The sequence below is a fragment of the Seriola dumerili genome, unplaced genomic scaffold (assembly GCF_002260705.1).
Source record: "Seriola dumerili isolate Sdu_G_001 unplaced genomic scaffold, Sdu_1.0 BDQW01000621.1, whole genome shotgun sequence".
Lineage (NCBI taxonomy): Eukaryota > Metazoa > Chordata > Actinopteri > Carangiformes > Carangidae > Seriola > Seriola dumerili.
This window is the reverse complement of record NW_019174876.1, coordinates 1,583,929-1,601,497: the sequence shown is the minus strand read 5'-3', so window position 1 is coordinate 1,601,497 and position 17,569 is coordinate 1,583,929. Positions and strand designations below refer to the sequence as shown.

Here is a 17,569-nt window from a genome sequence, read left to right as displayed (position 1 = left end):
AATCTGCCACATTGGCACATTAACACTTAAGCTGCAGTAAAACCAGGGGAAAACACACACACAGAACCACGCACACAACTACAACCCAAAGAGCTACACTGCAAATAACAAGCTGATTAACACTGAGAGTGTAAATGTCTATATTTTATGAAACTTGCTATTCTTATTTGTTAATCTTAAATTTGTTAACATAAATGTTTTCCATTTGAATACAAATCAGTTTGTTTAAAACTAAATGCAAATAAGCAAAAGCGTCTTGAAATGTTAATTCATTGTTCTCTGGATTTTATGACTATGAAACTAAATGACTTGGACTGGAGTGAGATATAAATATTTTCTTTTCAATTCAGGCCTCTGAGGACTACGATGAACAATGGAGAACAGGTGACAGGAACAGGTCAGACTGCATCGCAGCCACCGGTCCTGTTCAACAGGCCCGCAGGCACCAGGAAGACACAACCATATAAGCCTGTAAAGGTGGGTGTGGTGGAAGTGATAATGAACAATGAACATGCAGGACAGGCTGTTTACCTGAGTGCGACCAACAAAAAGCACACTTTCTTCCAGTTTCCACCGGCACCAGCAGGACCAGTTCTAGATACCAAACACTGATCACACCGAGGACAACGGATGATAATGAGTGTGAAAAATGTTACAGAAATCCCTCTGCATCTGCGGCAGATTGGTTATCTTCGCCGCCTGCCTGTCAGACTCAAGGTGACAATGTGAGCAGCTAATAGCCACCGGGTATCTTTATCTCCACATTAATTACAGCAAAAGCCACACGAGACCTCGTACCTGAATCCTCTGAGCTAATTTTACACCTTTCATCCAGTCCACCTCATCAAAAAATCCTGCTGTGTAAATTCAACAGCCAACAGGGATTTTAGCAAAGCAGTTGAATGTGGGCTGCAGTTGAGGCAATAATTAATTGTGGGAGCACAAAAACTGGGACAGGTACTAAGTTTTCTTATCACCATGAACAGAATTACAGTTACATCCTGAGAGATGGCTGTCATGGGAAAGTGCATTGTTGATGTACGTGTATATGCAACGATTACAACTGACACCCTGAATTAGATCTTTCCTAAATTACATAATTCACAATTAATTATGCTGTAAAATAAATCTGCAGTCTCAAAAGAATAGAGCCAGTCTTTAAACCTTACATTGTTATATTACATTAGATTAGATAAGATTAGATTAGATTAGATCATAGGGTAATTCTGGTGATATCCGACATCTTTCTTATTGTCAACAGACACCATGAAAAACCAAAACCAACAATGAGTTGATCCTTCTAACAAGTATTATCTCTGTGCAGCCAAAGCCTGCATAACGTATTCCTCTGTGCCATAGAGCTCCACTGTTGTCCAAATAACTATTAAAAACACATCAATGAGCCACACTGTTTACTGGGTGATATGTGCCTTTATTACAACACACATGGGCTCTGTAGCTTATTTTGAGACAGTCCCACATACACCATAATGTTGCTGAAAATATCAGTGCACCAAAACTGTGGCTGTAAATAGTCTCCAACCAATACACAAATTACTCCTGAGTGAGTAACATTTACTGAAAAACTACCTTCAACCTTCAGTTTATTTTTATATCAGTAATATGGTCAGTCGTTTCTTATGTTTTTTTCAGTTTTCAGAGACGTTCACTGACCAGAAGTTGTTGGACAAATGTCATGAATTGAAGAGAAAGACGATGCTAAACATTCACTCACAATTGCTTCCTACACACAGTATAGACTTAAAGCACAGAAATTCAGGATATTTACTCACATTATCATGCAATTTGTGTATGAGAATGTTTATGTGAAAGAGGGAGAGAGCGATTTGTTCCGTTAAACTCCTATTGTACTATCAAATACACACTTTTCCAATCCACTGGGACCTACAATTTTCTTTCACCTTTTTAAATACAGTCCTAATAAAGAGGATATAAAATTATGCAACGTGAAGGTCATTAAATTCGACATTTGTGTAGAGCTCTTTCAGAAAAAGGCTCCTCTTTTATGCTCAGAATGTGAGAGCTGATTTCTGCAGCATTTATAGTACAAGTCTAACTTCCATTAACTTCCCATAGTCCTCAATTCACCCTAATCTTCAACAGAGGAACCTCTCTACCATGAAACTCTCGCTACTTTTCTTTCAGCATGTCTTTCACTTTCGTTCCCTCTCTTTCTTTTGGTATAGACAGAAGTTTATCTTTCAGATGTTCTTGAACTATTTAAAGCAGGACATCCTTTGAATTATTAATGTATTTAATTAAATGTTTCCTAAGAAATGTCGTGAATATTTCATTCACGTAGTAAGATTCATTAAAAGCCTTTTGCAGTAAATGTTCACCTGCAGGTTGGTGGTAGTGTCTGTGACGGCAACCTTGAGTGACTGTGCTTTGGTCAGGTGAGCTAGAAGTATGAATAAACATTAAAACACACACACACACCACCTAAAAGAGGCTCACTGCTTGGTAAGCTGGGAGGCTAAGATGGAAAAACATGAGTTAAAGCACACGAAAGACAGAGAGAGAGAGAGAGAGAGAGAGAGAGAGAGAGAGAGAGAGAAGGCAAGGGTAACTCTTTCTGCTCTTGTCATACATGCAAGAAGGGTTTTTAAAAGCTCATCCTGAAAACTCTTGATCCGCTGTCACACATGAACACACACCCACATGGAAAGGACACCAGCAGGACATGAGGGAACTGCAGAGGACAGGAGGTGGTCAGTAGGATGCACCCGCTGCCATCTCCTAAGCATGAATCAATTGCTAGGCTAATGTTGTTGCCACTTATGGATCTCCTGTGTTTATCTGTGTGTGTGTGTGTGTGTGTGTGTGTGTGTGTGTGTGTGTGTGTGTGTGTGTGTGTGTCTGTGTCTGTGTCTGTTATGCCCCCTGAGAGGACATATTTAATTTTTCATAACATCCCCGCAGCATGGCATTTCAGTCACAGCACTCCTCTGCGGGGTTGGGCTGCTCCACGGCTGGGTGGGGGGTCTCCACTTCAGATCTCCCGACTCACAAGCTGGGGCTACTCTGGTTTCTACTTGCCTCTATGTTACTTGGTTCCCTGCGAAGAAATGTCATGCATGATTTCTGTGATTTCTACTGCGGGGCTGAACAGGTCTATCCGGATTTTTAGCAGACATCGTCATGACAGTCAACGATGCTCCTAAAAGAGATGTGTTTTTTTCAGTTGTGTGGTGGTTTTGATTTAATTAAATTTGCTTTCAAGGCAGGGTTGTAATATTTTGAGCCAATCCTGAACCGGTTTTATGTGTCACGAGCCTGGGACTCCTCTGGTTGGATAGTCCTCTGGGAGCAACAACATCCAACCATTTTTGTGTCATTCTGTGTATTCTGGGAAGGTTGGATCATCTTGAAATGGATGTCATTTCGGAAAGGCAATACAATAAATGATTGGTACCACTCCCCTGACTCCACTGTTATCAGTCTATACTTCCAATTTTCTCTCCCTTAAAACTGTCATCTCCAAAGCTGTCTCCCACAGCGGGGGGCTGCGAACACAGTGAAGCCTTCAGCAGCTAAATATTTTCTTCAAGAGATGGTGGAGACCAAACCTGAGCAAGACAGAGAGCGAAATATTGAACTGACATTCATCAGATTGATAGACATAATTAAAAGTAAACAGTAGTAAAAGTTTAAATAATTCAAAAGAATGTTAATGTTGCTCTGCGTGCTGAATGTGTAAATAGGTAATTGTTTAGCATGTTGTTTAACATGTTCCCCTATAAATTTTATAAAGGTAGCTAGATGTGCTGCCCCCAAGTGTCCAAAAAAAAATCAGTTAATGAAAGTTTAAGCTTTAATGGTCGTCAGTGGTTGTTAAAAAAAGAGATTGATCAAAAGGTTTTTTGACTGAGCTGAAATCAATACTGGTGTGTTCACTGGTGAACTTGTGTTGCGGTCTGGCTGTATAAGGCCAGCAGCAGGGTTACAATTGTCTTTTCTTCCTTCCTCACATCCTCTCTGAGTACTTCCCCCTTGTTGTCATACTGCATTCATACAGATGTTTTTTCAAGTGAGATGGTTAGAAAGCACAGGTAAAACAGAGCAGTGTTTCACCCTCCGTGCTGTGTGAGCATTTGTTACTGTGTGCATGCTAGCACACTGAAAGACAGCCAAGTTTCCCTCTCCCGCCTTCTTAATCTTTGTCACTTTATATCTTTTACCTTTGTCTTTTTCTTATAATTTGCTTCAGTGAATTTCTAAAGAGATGAGACAAAGTGGCGGAGGGAAATGTGGAGACATAAATCAAGGTTAAACAGTTGAAGGGCGTCTCGAGTTCCAAGTTTCTAAGTGAGCAGGAGCTTTTTCGCAAGCGCCGATGTATAGGTGAGGCGTATTGTCAATTCAGAGGTGACACAAAGGAATGCTAAAGAGCTGTCAGAGCAACTTCATTCACAGGGCTGACAAAAATGCAAAGTCAACATCTTTGTTTCATCCCAAATACACACAGCGGCACAACCCCGACTAGAGAATCCATATCATATCTCTGCAGAGGGGTGTGTAAGAGTTGCAGGGAGTGGACGGGGAGGGAGAGCGACAAGGAGTGAGAAGGCCTACTCAGTCATTCACCCCTCACTAGCTGATAGATCGAGACATTACGTCAGGAAAGGGGCTTAAAAAAAAAAAGACACTTGAACAGGGAAAGTGAATTATGGATGAAGCCACGGCAAGAAAGAGAAGACAGAAATATATGGTGCGGAATATTTCAAAAAGTGGAGATCTCCATCAAGTTTCTCCCCCTCGCCCCATCCCGTGCAAATCCTTTTATAGAGGGGTACGATAACCGACCCCATCCACTCTGTTCAGACTGTTTCACACTGACAAAATATGGAATCTCGCGGAAACACGCTCCTAACGTCGACGTCATATTGCTTACTTACATTTGTATGTCATGTAATAAGTGCTGAAAAGAGAGCGGGCGTTGTGAAGGCCTTAACTACTCACCTGAGACCAACACAGCAACAACATACTTTATGATTTCTTTTCAAACATCAAACATTCTTCCCCCTTTTCTGCAACAGGAACCCTCTTTGAAAAACGCATCAAAAAGAAAGAAAGAAAGAAAAAACTCCAGGATGTCTCTTTCAAGAACCCTCACTCTCCCTGTCTGTCAGGAGGAATTTATGGCATCTCAGAAATGTCACTTGCAGTTAAAATCAGGTTGCTGGCCGTGTGTGGGGTGGTAGCTGTGGCAGGGGTTACACCGCTTTGATGTAACCTGTGACAGACTGAGAGCGAGGGGTGGGGGGAGGTGTGGGGGCAGGGAAGGGTGAGGGCGAACGAACGGCAACTAAGGGCTTCACAACAGAACAACTTACAACTTCACCTGGACTTGACTTCAGTATAAAAAAAAAAAAAAAGAAGCTATGACAGGATCAGTCTGATAAATGGCCAGACCCAACAGACACAGGGTGTCGGAAATGAGAATGAGCATGAGAGTTGCTTGTTTTATCCACTGTGTAGCCTCACAACGTCTCAACAGATAGATAGTACGTTAGAATTTTTCTGCCCGTTCTCACCTAGTTTGACAACTTCTGTGTCGTGATCCGCGACACCAATAGTCCTAATAGGGATGGTTGCAGTGACGGCTACGGCGTCCGTATACATTCCAATGCGTTGCCGTAGCAGTATCAATCAAAGATCACTAAGCAACATTTAACAATGGCTATTTCGCCATTTCAGGAAACTGAGGCCGTTCTGAACATTTCTGCAATATGTCTCTTAAAATGGCCTGAGAGCTCTTGACATTTGCTTTAGAGACAATGTAATATCAGATGAACAGTTTGTATAAATCCGTCTGTTACTTCAGCACCGCGGACAGTGTAATGGTTTTATCAATACACACAGAGGATGGCAGGTTAACAACAGTTTGTGGTGACCTGTCTATGAAAAAACTGGAAAAATCAGTCAAATTATCATCATGCTCATAATCCATGAGACTACTAATGGTATAATTGAATATAAATGAAATGACAGTGTCAAATATGACAAAAACCTTTTCGTTACCTGCTAACTCTCTAAAATCTACGTCATCGCATCATGCCGTAGCCGTCCCTTCAACCGTCGCTGCTCAAAGTCCCTATTGTTCTATAGGAGTGCAGCACACTCTTGCACAAGCATGGTGGTCACACTAGCATATACACTCAATCTAACCAGAGGATCCGCCCGAAGAGGCCAAATTCATCTGCACGGTGTTCCATGAAAACAGTGACAGTGCTGACCTTTGAGGGAACGGAGAGCCGGGGAGACCAAAATAGAGTAAGATATTGTATCATAGTATAAACTGTTCCACAACACAGCAACGGTTTATTGAACAAAATAGTGAGCAATGGCGCCATGGGAAAGTAAATAGAACGGTCGAGAGAAAATAGAGAGAAGCTATGAAGCCATTATGACTGACGAGCACAAGACAGGCTTAGACAGCTAGTGAAGTAATGGTTAGCTCACCAGCTACAACAGTTCACCACCTACATCACCACATCACTACGCTTCCAGCCCCACCTGCTTTCTCTGGACAAGTGATTGTCACTTTGTGGTGAGACCGCCACTTTATACCAAGAAATATGCACCTGTGGGGGTGACGCCACACTCCACGCACTACAGTATTTGTAGGCTGCACACTCACACACTTGCTGACTCATTGTAAAGGACATCCTATCAAACTTTTCTTAATTCTCTCAAAGATTTAGTTAAGAGAAGTAGGGCAGTTTTAAACTTTATTTTTTACATAAAACATATGATGCCTGTCAGCTGATTTATCTCATTCGTCCACATTTACTCTCTGTCCCCCCTGGACAATGTGAGTAACGTCCTGCTTGTAGTCATTTACCGTTTTATTCTGAAATCGCTTACCTTGTGTATGTGTGGTTGTTTTACTTCCTGCCTTTGTTTCGTTTCCTGCCCATTTTCTGTAACCTGTGTCTCGTCAGCTAATAAGACAAATTATCTTTGCACTACTAGTTAGTCAACCATTCCAGCCAGCTAGTTGAGTGTTGTGTATGAATGCATGTTAATTTTTGCCTGTATTGTTTGCTACGCTGACTGACTTCTTGTGTATGACCCCTGGCTTTCAAGTAAACCCCTGTGTGATCCCTGCATTCTAGTGTATTCCTTGGTTGAAGATTGCTACAACACAAGCCAAAAATTGCATGGAGATCTACCAAACTCATTCTTTCAGCCCCCGCCGATAAGAGGGCTTGCTCGCTTTACCACATCCTCTGACTCCATTTCAAAGTCTATGTATTTGGCATGAGGGCCAGGGGATTTTTTTTTTTTTTCTTCCATCCCTCCACAGTCAGCCCTCCTGGGGCAGAAAGGCCGACCACTATTTAAAATGGAATAATGCATACATAATGCTTTGGCACTGGTGTTACATTGGCAAACCTCCTACCCTGCTACTGGGTGAGATGGATGAGTTTTTAAATGCACTTGCTCTAAATCCCACTCATGGAGGGCCTGAGGCAAAAATGTAACTGCGCTCCATGTGTTCACTCAATGAACACTGGGAATTTTATGCCACTCTCTGACAATACGCGTTGTGAGTATGTTGGTTTGAGCTGGATTTCTCACCAGAGATATCAGATGAAGATAGTTTAGCCAATCTTCCGACTATTTTGAGAACTGCTGAGGCCTAAGGGGAGCGTGTAATGTACGAGTTCTGAGTGTGATTATGACCTTTAATATCGTGTAATCTTCCATGGCTCATAGGCAGTGGCAGCTGTGTTCTGCACTGTAACCAGCAGGTCAGGAAAAGGCCTCTCTCACTTGTAGCTAAAGCTATTCCTCTCTTTTTTCCCCCCAACACTCGCTGGAAGACAAAAGCTGCCTGTTTGGCAGCATTTGAAGCGTTGGAGATGACACTAATCTGAGTTTTTCAGCACTTGCTTGTGTCTCTTATATATTTAAATAAATGTTGTAACGCTGCTCGTCTATCGCTGACAATGAGAAAAGAATGATGATGATTTGAGAGGCGTTATTGTGCACAAAGCCATGACTCCAATTCGGTCTTGTGTTAGCCGGTGAGGAATGCCGCTGATGTGGTGCCAGTGAAGCGAGAGAGAAACCAAGTGAGTTTAGTGAGGTCCTGTTGGAGGGAGGATTAACATTACTGAGCTGCCTTCGTGTGTGTTCACAGTCTTGCGTTACATAATGTTTCTCGGGTGAAGCTGTGGGACTGGTAACACTGCTCGTAGATCAGGTGTTCTGCGCTTACAAGGTTTATAACACTCCTGGACCCTCCTGCATGTCACACTACAACAATACCGACAATAATCTGCTTCTTTGCAAATACACTATTTACCAGTTTATGTACACAAATGCCATCTAATATACATATACTCCAATACAACAGTTTTGCAATAAATCCAAGCTTTATGATGCCAATCATTTTTTTTCAGTTTTTGATTAACACTGTGTCTGAGAGGTTTAACTCATTCTGGAGGCTGTAGTTAATAGTGGGTTGTACAAAGGGACCCTCAGAGATTGGCTGTCTCTCTGATGGGATTCCAAATGAATTCCCATGAATTCTCTAGACCACTTAGCCGATTCAGACTCGCAGGAGGGCAGAAACCTGGAAAACTGGTCATATTCAGATCGTCCAATAATTGCCCAAGTTGTTCTGAATATGTTCACAACCATAAGACGGCTCAGTGTGATAAAGATGCACGTCTGTATTCACTAGTAAAACCAAACGGAGCTTGTTGACAACATATGTTCATGTTTTACTGACAATCTACGTATAGCTTTGAGCGGAGTATATAGTGAGACACAAACATGAATATTGCACTCGCTCAGAGAGGAACTCATTACACTTGTTCTCTGAGAATTTCAACACATCTCCAGAGAACAAATCACGATGGAAATAAAAATGAGAGCGCAAAAATGTCACAACATTACGGGGCTGTCAAAAAATGTGACTGAGGCAGGTAATGCACAGGTTGAAAGGAAAAAAAAAAAAAGTCATCACTACAACACAAAGAGCTGTTCTCCCAAGAAGGTTACATCAGTTGTTAACAGACTTTAACAACAGCATGCCTGTCAAATACTCAGATGTATTGAAGTAAACTTAACCAAAATTCTAAAGATTCTCTGTCATGTATAAAAAAATAAATAAATAAAAAAAAGGCCTTGGAAAAATTCTACATCACAAAATATCAGTTTGACATAAATGTCCTCAACAGGGTGAAGATGTCACATTTTTTTCAAGCTGTGCAACAAACTTCATATACACTCTCAGCTCTCTTAAGTCGATACAAAATACAGGACTTTGCATAAGAAACATTTAGAGGACTATGTAGGTGGGTCAGGTAAAGTGTGAGGATCGACTGCAGGCCGAGGTGCCATTCAGTAAAATGTCTGTGAAACTGACAGGGACACAGTTGACGCTGTTAAGTTTCTGACAGCTCAGCATGACCTGTATCATCCTAGATGCCCGTTTCCCAGGCTCCGGTGACAGACCGAGCAGTCAAAGTCACTTTTCTGCCTCCATTTCCCTCTACCGCCCAACTCAGCCACCGCTCCATCTTACTCTAGTATTTGTCCTTCAGCCCTGCCAAAAGATTTCACTTCACTTATCTTGTAAAGGTTCTGTGGAAGGATCCATATAGTCTTCTTTGTCTCCTTGTTCATCCTTGTTCATCAAGAGTTTTCTAAGTGAATCAGCATAGGGAAAAGGACTTTTGCAAAGCACTGAAAAAAAGATTCTTTTGATACTTTTATCAATGAAAAAGCTAAGAGTGAGGAGTCAGAGACTATCTTTATTTTCAAGTGGTTCCTGTAACTAAACATTTGAATATTTGGGGTTCTTGTTGAAAACCCCATTGAATGGGTCAACAAATGTCAGTCAGCCTTTATCAACACCTGGGTCAGACACAGGTCAAACACTGTATGGCTATGAAAGAAACAGGAAAGACAGAACATGAGAAAAGCTTACAAAAGCTTGTACAGAACAGTGAATTTCAGTTGTGACACAAAGGCAGTGATGGTTTGTTGTAGGGCTGAAAAAAAACATTATTTTCATTCTTGATTTGATCTGTTGATTTTTTTTTTTTTTTTTTTTTCCAATTAATCATTTAATTTTGTCTTTAAAATGTCATGACATTGTGAAAATTGCACAAGGTGACATCTCTTAAAATGTTATAGTTTATTATTTTCCTTCTGGTAATTCCTCATCATTCACTACAGCTCATAAAATATGTAGCTTGTAAAAAAGTGTTTGACTGAACCAGTTGAAGTCACAGTACACATGGATGGTACCACCTCCGCCTCACTTTGAGCCAGGACAAACCCTGTGCATGAGAGAGATGTGTGTACAGATGGAAAGGTGAGACTGACAGTTACATTTTATTTGGTGATTATTTCACGTAATTCTATGGTTTATTAGTGAAGTGTACGGAACCACACTGGAGACTCTGCCTACAGCAGCAACCAGAGTTACAGCTGCTCCATATGTAGGGGTCCAACATGTGCTGCAGACCATGGGAACATCAGCTGTAGTAAAGGGGTATAAAACGTTGTTGGGATGCTTTTATGAGTTTACCATAAATATATCAGGCTAACAGGGGGTTGTGTAGTCAGTGTCAGGGATCGACTTAATGTTCAAAGTCTGATCACAGAGGAAGTGATCTAAGCAAAGACAAACTAGTTACACGTCTGTAAGAACTGAATGTTACCTGATTTCAGCGTATTGTATGTGTGACTGCAGTGGCCTGCAAAGGAAGCATGCAAACACACAGCAGACTGGGCAGTTTAAGTGCGAGTGAATGCGTTATGTGCAAATTAGCTTATGTGCGTTCATGCTTTTCATCTAACTGATTTTGAAAATGTTTCATACACAGATGACGTGACCCGATTTCCTAAACCCGTATAGGCGTATGTAATCTCCAAAACTAGAGTTCCAAGGTTTTCATATTACATCAGCAGTATAAGCATGAGTGCACTGTGCTACATGAATGAAATCAATTTACGAGAAAGGGGAGGGGGGGGTTGAGTTGAGCAATTCATTTCAGAAAATCAGACATGTTTCTCCTGGTGGGAAAAAGCCTGAGATTTTCTTCTTCTCTGCCTCGTAGCAGCGGCGGAGGAAAGCCGGCTTTATGATACCATGATTCACTGGCGGCCTAATGAGAGCCACAGCCCTAAGCTCTTTATGTGGCATAAAGGCTGCCTCTATTAGTGCTGCTGTCAGAGAGGGGGAGCTCGGCATTGGGTGGCAGTGCACTGACAATTCAGCTCATAACATTTACTAATGGGACTGGAGGTCATCAGCTGGCAGCCCGGCGAGGCCCAGAGGAAGAACCAGCAGCAGGTGCCGCCAAAATCCAGGCCGACGAGTTAAGAGACAAGATGATACTTAGCAAATGTAATTAAACACAAGGGGGTTTTGTCACAGTGGGAGTTGATCACAGCATGTCTTCATATTCAGTATTTAATATTGTGCACACACACACACACACACCAAAATGTGTAACTACTGGAGAACTCCTGCCCTACTGCAGTTGACAGTTATCACATATGGAGCTGAACGTCTTTTGGGACATTGAGAAAGTCACTAAAACAAAAAATAAATGTGCATTGATATAATATCTGTTTTCTTTTGGAATATCTGTCAAGAGCTGGTTCAGTTATGTACATGCCCATAGTAAAGGCAGCCGTGTCCTAGAGGTTAGAGAGGCAGGCTTGGGACCAAAAGATCGCCGGTCCAAATCCCTGGACCGGCAGGAAGAAATGTGTAGGCGGTCACTCAACATCCATGGCTGAAGTGCCCTTAAGCAAGGCCCCTAACCCTCCAACTGTCACTGCTTCTGTGTGCGTGTTCACTTCTCATGGATGGGTTAAGTCCAGAGGTCAAATTTCCGGTGTGTGTAAACATACTTGGACGAATAAAAGAGACTACAGTGTTTGTATCATAAAAGAAACAAGAGAAGATTTTGTGTTTTAAATTACAGCTTGCTCACACTCACCACTGCGTTATCATCATAATCCATATTTTAAGTTTCAGCCTAATGATAAGGATAATTAACCACCCCAGCAACAAAGAAACAGATGTTTTGGTGTTAATGTGTTGTGCAGAACCAGCGTAACAAGCAGCCAGTGAGAGGACTGTTTGAAAGCATTTGACTGTCAGAGAAAATAAAAAGCAAACAGAGGGAACAAAGCAGAAGGACAGATCAAAAAAGACTGCATTTAACCAAAGCATCACTACAATGCAATTTCCTGTAATAGTGTAGTAATATTTGTGGACTTCATTCCTATCCAGTACATTTATCTACGAAAGGACAAATTTTACTGGCTTTTGTTTCTTGCCCAGCGTTAACGTCAGTCTCCAGTCATGATAAAAAGTCATCAGCTCCATCATTGTGTGTCTGCCCTTCATTTGCTCTCAGCGTATCACGTCTAGTCCTGGCTCATTTCCAAGTGAGAGGTTGCAAGGTGAATGTCCCACATCAGAGACAAAGAGGGGGGGGGGGCATTGCAAGCATCACTGCACACACAGGTTCAGAGTCAGACCATGACCCAGTGGGTTTCAATGAAAGTTCAGGTGGAAGAACCACAGCAGCACTGCAAACGCTGACTTCACAGAACCAGCTTGCTGGCACAGCTGGAGTAGCTCAATGAAAATAGTCTTCTTTTGTGAAAATATGTGAAGTGAAGTTGTGCTGCATCAATCAACTCACAGAAGGATGGCCATAGAGCGGACCACCGGTGAGGTCTGCCACTCTGAGTTTTACATATCAAGCAACCGCATCCCAAACTGATGCACTGCTCTCATTACCATGGTCAGCCATGCATACAACACGCTTCTGCAACTGAAGTTGGATCATAAAGGCATCTGCTGTCTTGCAAAAAAGTTAAATGTGGAGGGTTGGGGAATTTAAAGGCTCAAGTTGTGAATTCTTTAGAGCCTGTGCAATGATAATACACTATTACTGCTCTGATGACATTGCATTAATATTGATGTATTTATTCAAATTTAATAAGAGGTGACACACAAACTCACTATGTTTCCATCTACCAAAATGAAGCAGAAAAACGCTTGAAGAGGATTGTAATACAGAATGAGCTCATTTTGAGTCCACACTCCGAGATGGTTTGGCACTGCTGTGAACTTCTGAGGCAGGTTATTATAATAATAATAATAATAATAATAATAATAATAATAATGCTGTTAATGAGTCCATAAAGCATAATTGGAAAAAATGATTTCAGTTAATGAAAAACTATCCTTAATTCATACTGTCATTCTGCTGAATTAATTCAACTTTGTCAAGTTGTTAAGAAAATTAACCCAGGAAGAAAAAAAACAACAACTTTGCACAAATTTGTTGTTAGAACTGAGTTAAGTGATAGAGATCCATGGAGGTTCTGTGTGTGTTTGTGCGTGGGTGTGAGACAGAGACAGAGAGAGTCAAAGACACAACAGAGCAACATCTCTCAGACCAGAAGATAAAGTCAGGTTACGTTACAAAAAGGTATTTAAATGACCAAACAAGCGAGCAACAGCAGGACCTGGGTTCTAAGTGTTCCTTGAGCTTAATCACTGATCACATTTTAAACCAGTCAAAGCAAAAAAAAAAAAAAACACCAGCGATGTGGACTCACCTTGGCGTTAGCTTTGGTCTTGCTGTTGCTGTTATTGTTGGGGCCAGGACTGGCATCTTCATGAACTCTGTCCAGAAGCCAGAGGAGGAACTCGAGGGCATCATGCTGAGAGTTTCCCCGAAACTGAGAGCCGTATTTGGCCACTATGCTCTGAAGAGAGGAGAGACACATCATAATTAATCACTTTGGGTGATTTCAAAAGCCATTAAATATTGATGTCCTTCCTGACAAAATGAGGTCACGATCACACAGAACACGGGAAATTGTCATTTGTGAGTTAGAGTTGGTTCGGCGTGGAGCGTTCAGGGGAGAGATGGAAAAAAGCAGGGGCATTTCTCTCTCTTATTATCCCTTAATGCAAACTCATTTAAAAACGTCTGTCACACATTATTTGGCTATGAAAAGATCATTTCATAAAAATCACTCATTATTCTCTTTGGACGTTACTCCATGGAAAAAAATTAGCTTTTTATTAGATCTGAAAAGTTAGATGTTCACTCCAAGCAGAGAGCAGCTGCAATGTGGACAACAGACAGTAAATCGGGCAAAAAAAAAAAACATTCCAACATTGTTTACTGTGCTCTCAGATAGGGCCGCAGCCAACAATTCATTTCTCTGTTATGCAATTTATCATTTATACAATATCATAAGACAAAGAAAAATGAAAAGAAATATCATTTCCCACAGCCAAAGGTGACATCATGTTGTTTTATTCAGTCCAAAGCCCAGACTTATTCAATTTACTATCAAGTACTGTTTGACAAAGAAAAGTGTCAAAATCATCAAACGTAACAAGCTAGTATACACACACGTTTGGTATTTTTTGTTAAAAAAAAAAAGACTAAAACAATCATTTGATTATTAAATTAGTTCATTTTCTGTCTTTTGATCTCTGCTCTACTCTCAATATCTTCAGTCTTACAAGAACTTCGGACCAAAACAAGCTTACACAGATCTTAGAGTCAGTCTGTAGTATTCAACCCTCCCAATGCATTAACCTATCGGTAAATTCATACATTTATGCACACGGTTGCATATGAATTTTTTATTTTATCTTTTATATCATTTCTACAAATCAGTGAGGATAAACCACTTGTTTCAAATGTAATATGTTGTGTTAACCTGTGAGAGTCCAAGTGTCTGCGAGAGAGAGACACAAAACATCTTGACACAACGCTAGCATGAAAATGAATGATATTATTACACAGAACCGGTCATTTCAATCTTGAATAATCTAATATTAACTCAAAAAATGTCAAAATCATTAACTGATGACTGGCTGCAAGTTGTCAGTTCTAAAACAAACGGACAAGCCCTGACAAGCCATTTATACTAAATTCAGATTCAACTGCACCACTGACGTCTGAAAATCCTCCTTTTCCAAAGACATGGTCAGTAGAGTTTCACTTGTTTCAAGAAAATACAAACATCAGAATAAAGCAGATTACTCCAGAAACTGTTGCTCTTACTTAGCACTGAGAAATTTACTTCATCCTCTTTTTTATTTAGTAATGTTATTTAATATGTGCCCAGACTGCTATTTTTGGCAGTGTAACCACATCAGTGAAAAAAATAAAAATAAATAATCAGATACATCAGTATCAGTAGGAGCCATTTGTGGAGCCCAATGACATCTTAAGAAAATGTTCTCTGAACATATTCATGAGTCACACAAAGGATCTCCTTAAACCTGACAGGTGTTACAAGAAAAAAAAAAAAAAGTCAGTCTGTCTAATTCAATTATGAGGAAAGAGTTATGAGTTTATGAGTCGGATGGAGAAAATGACAGACCAAACTAATGACAGCATTAACACTAAACTAGGCGGCTACTTCTCCGACTCTGCATCGCTCTCCCTTCTCTGCGTGTGACTGACAGGATCCAGGCTCTGCTCCACACCTCATTAAAAATCACCACATCATACCTGCAGTGTACCAGTATCTAAATATAAACACGGTTGGTGATCCCCAGCCCACCCCACTACCCCCTCCCCACCCCCATCTGACGGAGATGGCGCGCTAATGAGCTTCATCACTATGAGGAAGCACTGACGGGGGATGGAGGGTTGAGGGACAGATGGAGAGCGGGAGCGGTGTGAAAGAGGAATGCTGGCGGAGTTTCAACAACGGACCCACGAGTGTTTTTCTGTCTCACTATCGATACGACGGAGTAGTTGTAGTTGGCCCAGAAATGAAAAGTGAGAAAATAGCACAGTTTGTCAAAGCTTACAACAAAATAAGGGGGCGGGGTGGGGGAACACAAAAGGACAAGAGGGAGGGTTTCCAAGGTTACAAGAACCTGGATGAGTCTGACGACATGACGAGGTTACGACTTCATTAAGATGAGTGTGTGAATTCTGCACTGGCCTCATCTCTGCTGTTTTCTCCCCATCACTTTTCTCTCCATTTGAGTGTGTGTGTGTGTGTGTGTGTGTGTGTGTGTCACAGCTGGGAATGGCAGTTTTGCTCATCGCTTTGATTTCTGTTTACAGTTTTGTCTCTCAGAGCATCTCTGGTGAAATGTACCACACAGCCTCAAAGGCACTGAAAAAGATTTGGCAAAGTAGCAAAGTTGTATTCCCAAGCATCAAGTCTTTTTTTTTTTTTTTTTTTTTAATTGATTTCTTGTAGAGGGAGAAATGAAAGAAAGAAAGACAGAAAATTCTTGAGACTTAGGAGTGCTGGAGATACACAGAAGAGAAAAGCAAATAGGTTGAAATGTTGAGTTCCTCTGCAGCTGACCTGAGCACAGCTCTGGTGGGATCTTAAGTGTTTGTTGAGCAAACACTTCAGAGCTAGTCAAGGAGAGGATGAAGGTGGGTGGAGGGGTCAACTTTGGGGGAACACAGAACTTTGTGTAAGAGCTATTGATCTGGTCTAGACAAAGGATCTGATTCTCAGCCCACAACCGATTGGGCCTGACCTTATGTGGTGGGTTGAGATAGAATTTTTTTTCTCTTAATTGAAGCAACCTTTGTTTCATTTATTGACTTTGCTCATCATCAAATTAAGAGCATGTGAAACAAGGATTTGTAGGCTATTTACTTTATTTCAACTGAACAGATTTCAGGAAGTATATGAATAACTACTGTTGACACCCGATTCCTACCTGCAATTACTAAACTGGAACTCCTCTCCATCAAAAGACCAAGTTGTGTTAGAAACACACAGTTACAGAAAATAATTAGGTTTGGTCTCAGATCATTTTTTTTGGGCCCAACAGGAGATCGGGCTCTGCTTCTCTGGGGGAAGATTTTTCAACTTAGCAAAAGGGAACAAAACAAAAGAATCGAAGGCTGTTGGCCTTTCCACAAACAAAGAAATCATCAAAAGGCGAATATAAGATAACAGAATGACAGATGACAGCCATAAAACCTGCACAATCTCTACGGAAGGGGTCATGACCTCGCAGCGGTCAGCAGAGGCAGGGCAGCACTCTGCTTCCACACCCAGATGTCTGTTTTAGTGTCCTATCCTGCTACCTTTGCTTCACCTCACACACCATTACCCCCTCGCACCCTCCTCCTCCTCCTCCTCCTCCTCCTCCACACCTCCATTCTCCTACTCTGTAAACAATGACGGATCAGAGTGCTGGCAGGCCAGGAATTTACTATAAACATACATCAAGCAAATGGCCCTCCTCTCTCTCCCTAAAAAACCTATTTACACCACCTCACCTCATCGTGGTCCAGCCTGCCAAACAGGCCTGCCTGGATTCCTCAGAGACAGAGAATGATACTGACAAATCAGGACAAATTATGACAAGGCATAACCTTAAGAGGAGCTGCACACACTATTCTTTTTCACACACACACACACACACACACACACACACACACACACACACACACACACACACACACACACACACACACACACACACACACACACACACACACACACACACTCCACCCCACACCCCACCCCCGCAGGT

At 41.4% G+C, this 17,569-nt stretch overlaps 1 protein-coding gene across 1 annotated transcript in view; it reads right to left on the bottom strand.

Annotated features, from left to right (window-relative positions):
- The window catches only part of usp43 (ubiquitin specific peptidase 43), a 111,264-nt gene that overhangs the window by 86,231 nt on the left and 7,464 nt on the right, over positions 1-17,569 (bottom strand). Inside the window, exon 2 of the mRNA XM_022765040.1 lies at positions 13,639-13,788. Within this exon, the coding sequence (XP_022620761.1) occupies positions 13,639-13,788 (150 nt within the window). The remainder of the gene's footprint in view (positions 1-13,638; positions 13,789-17,569) is intronic.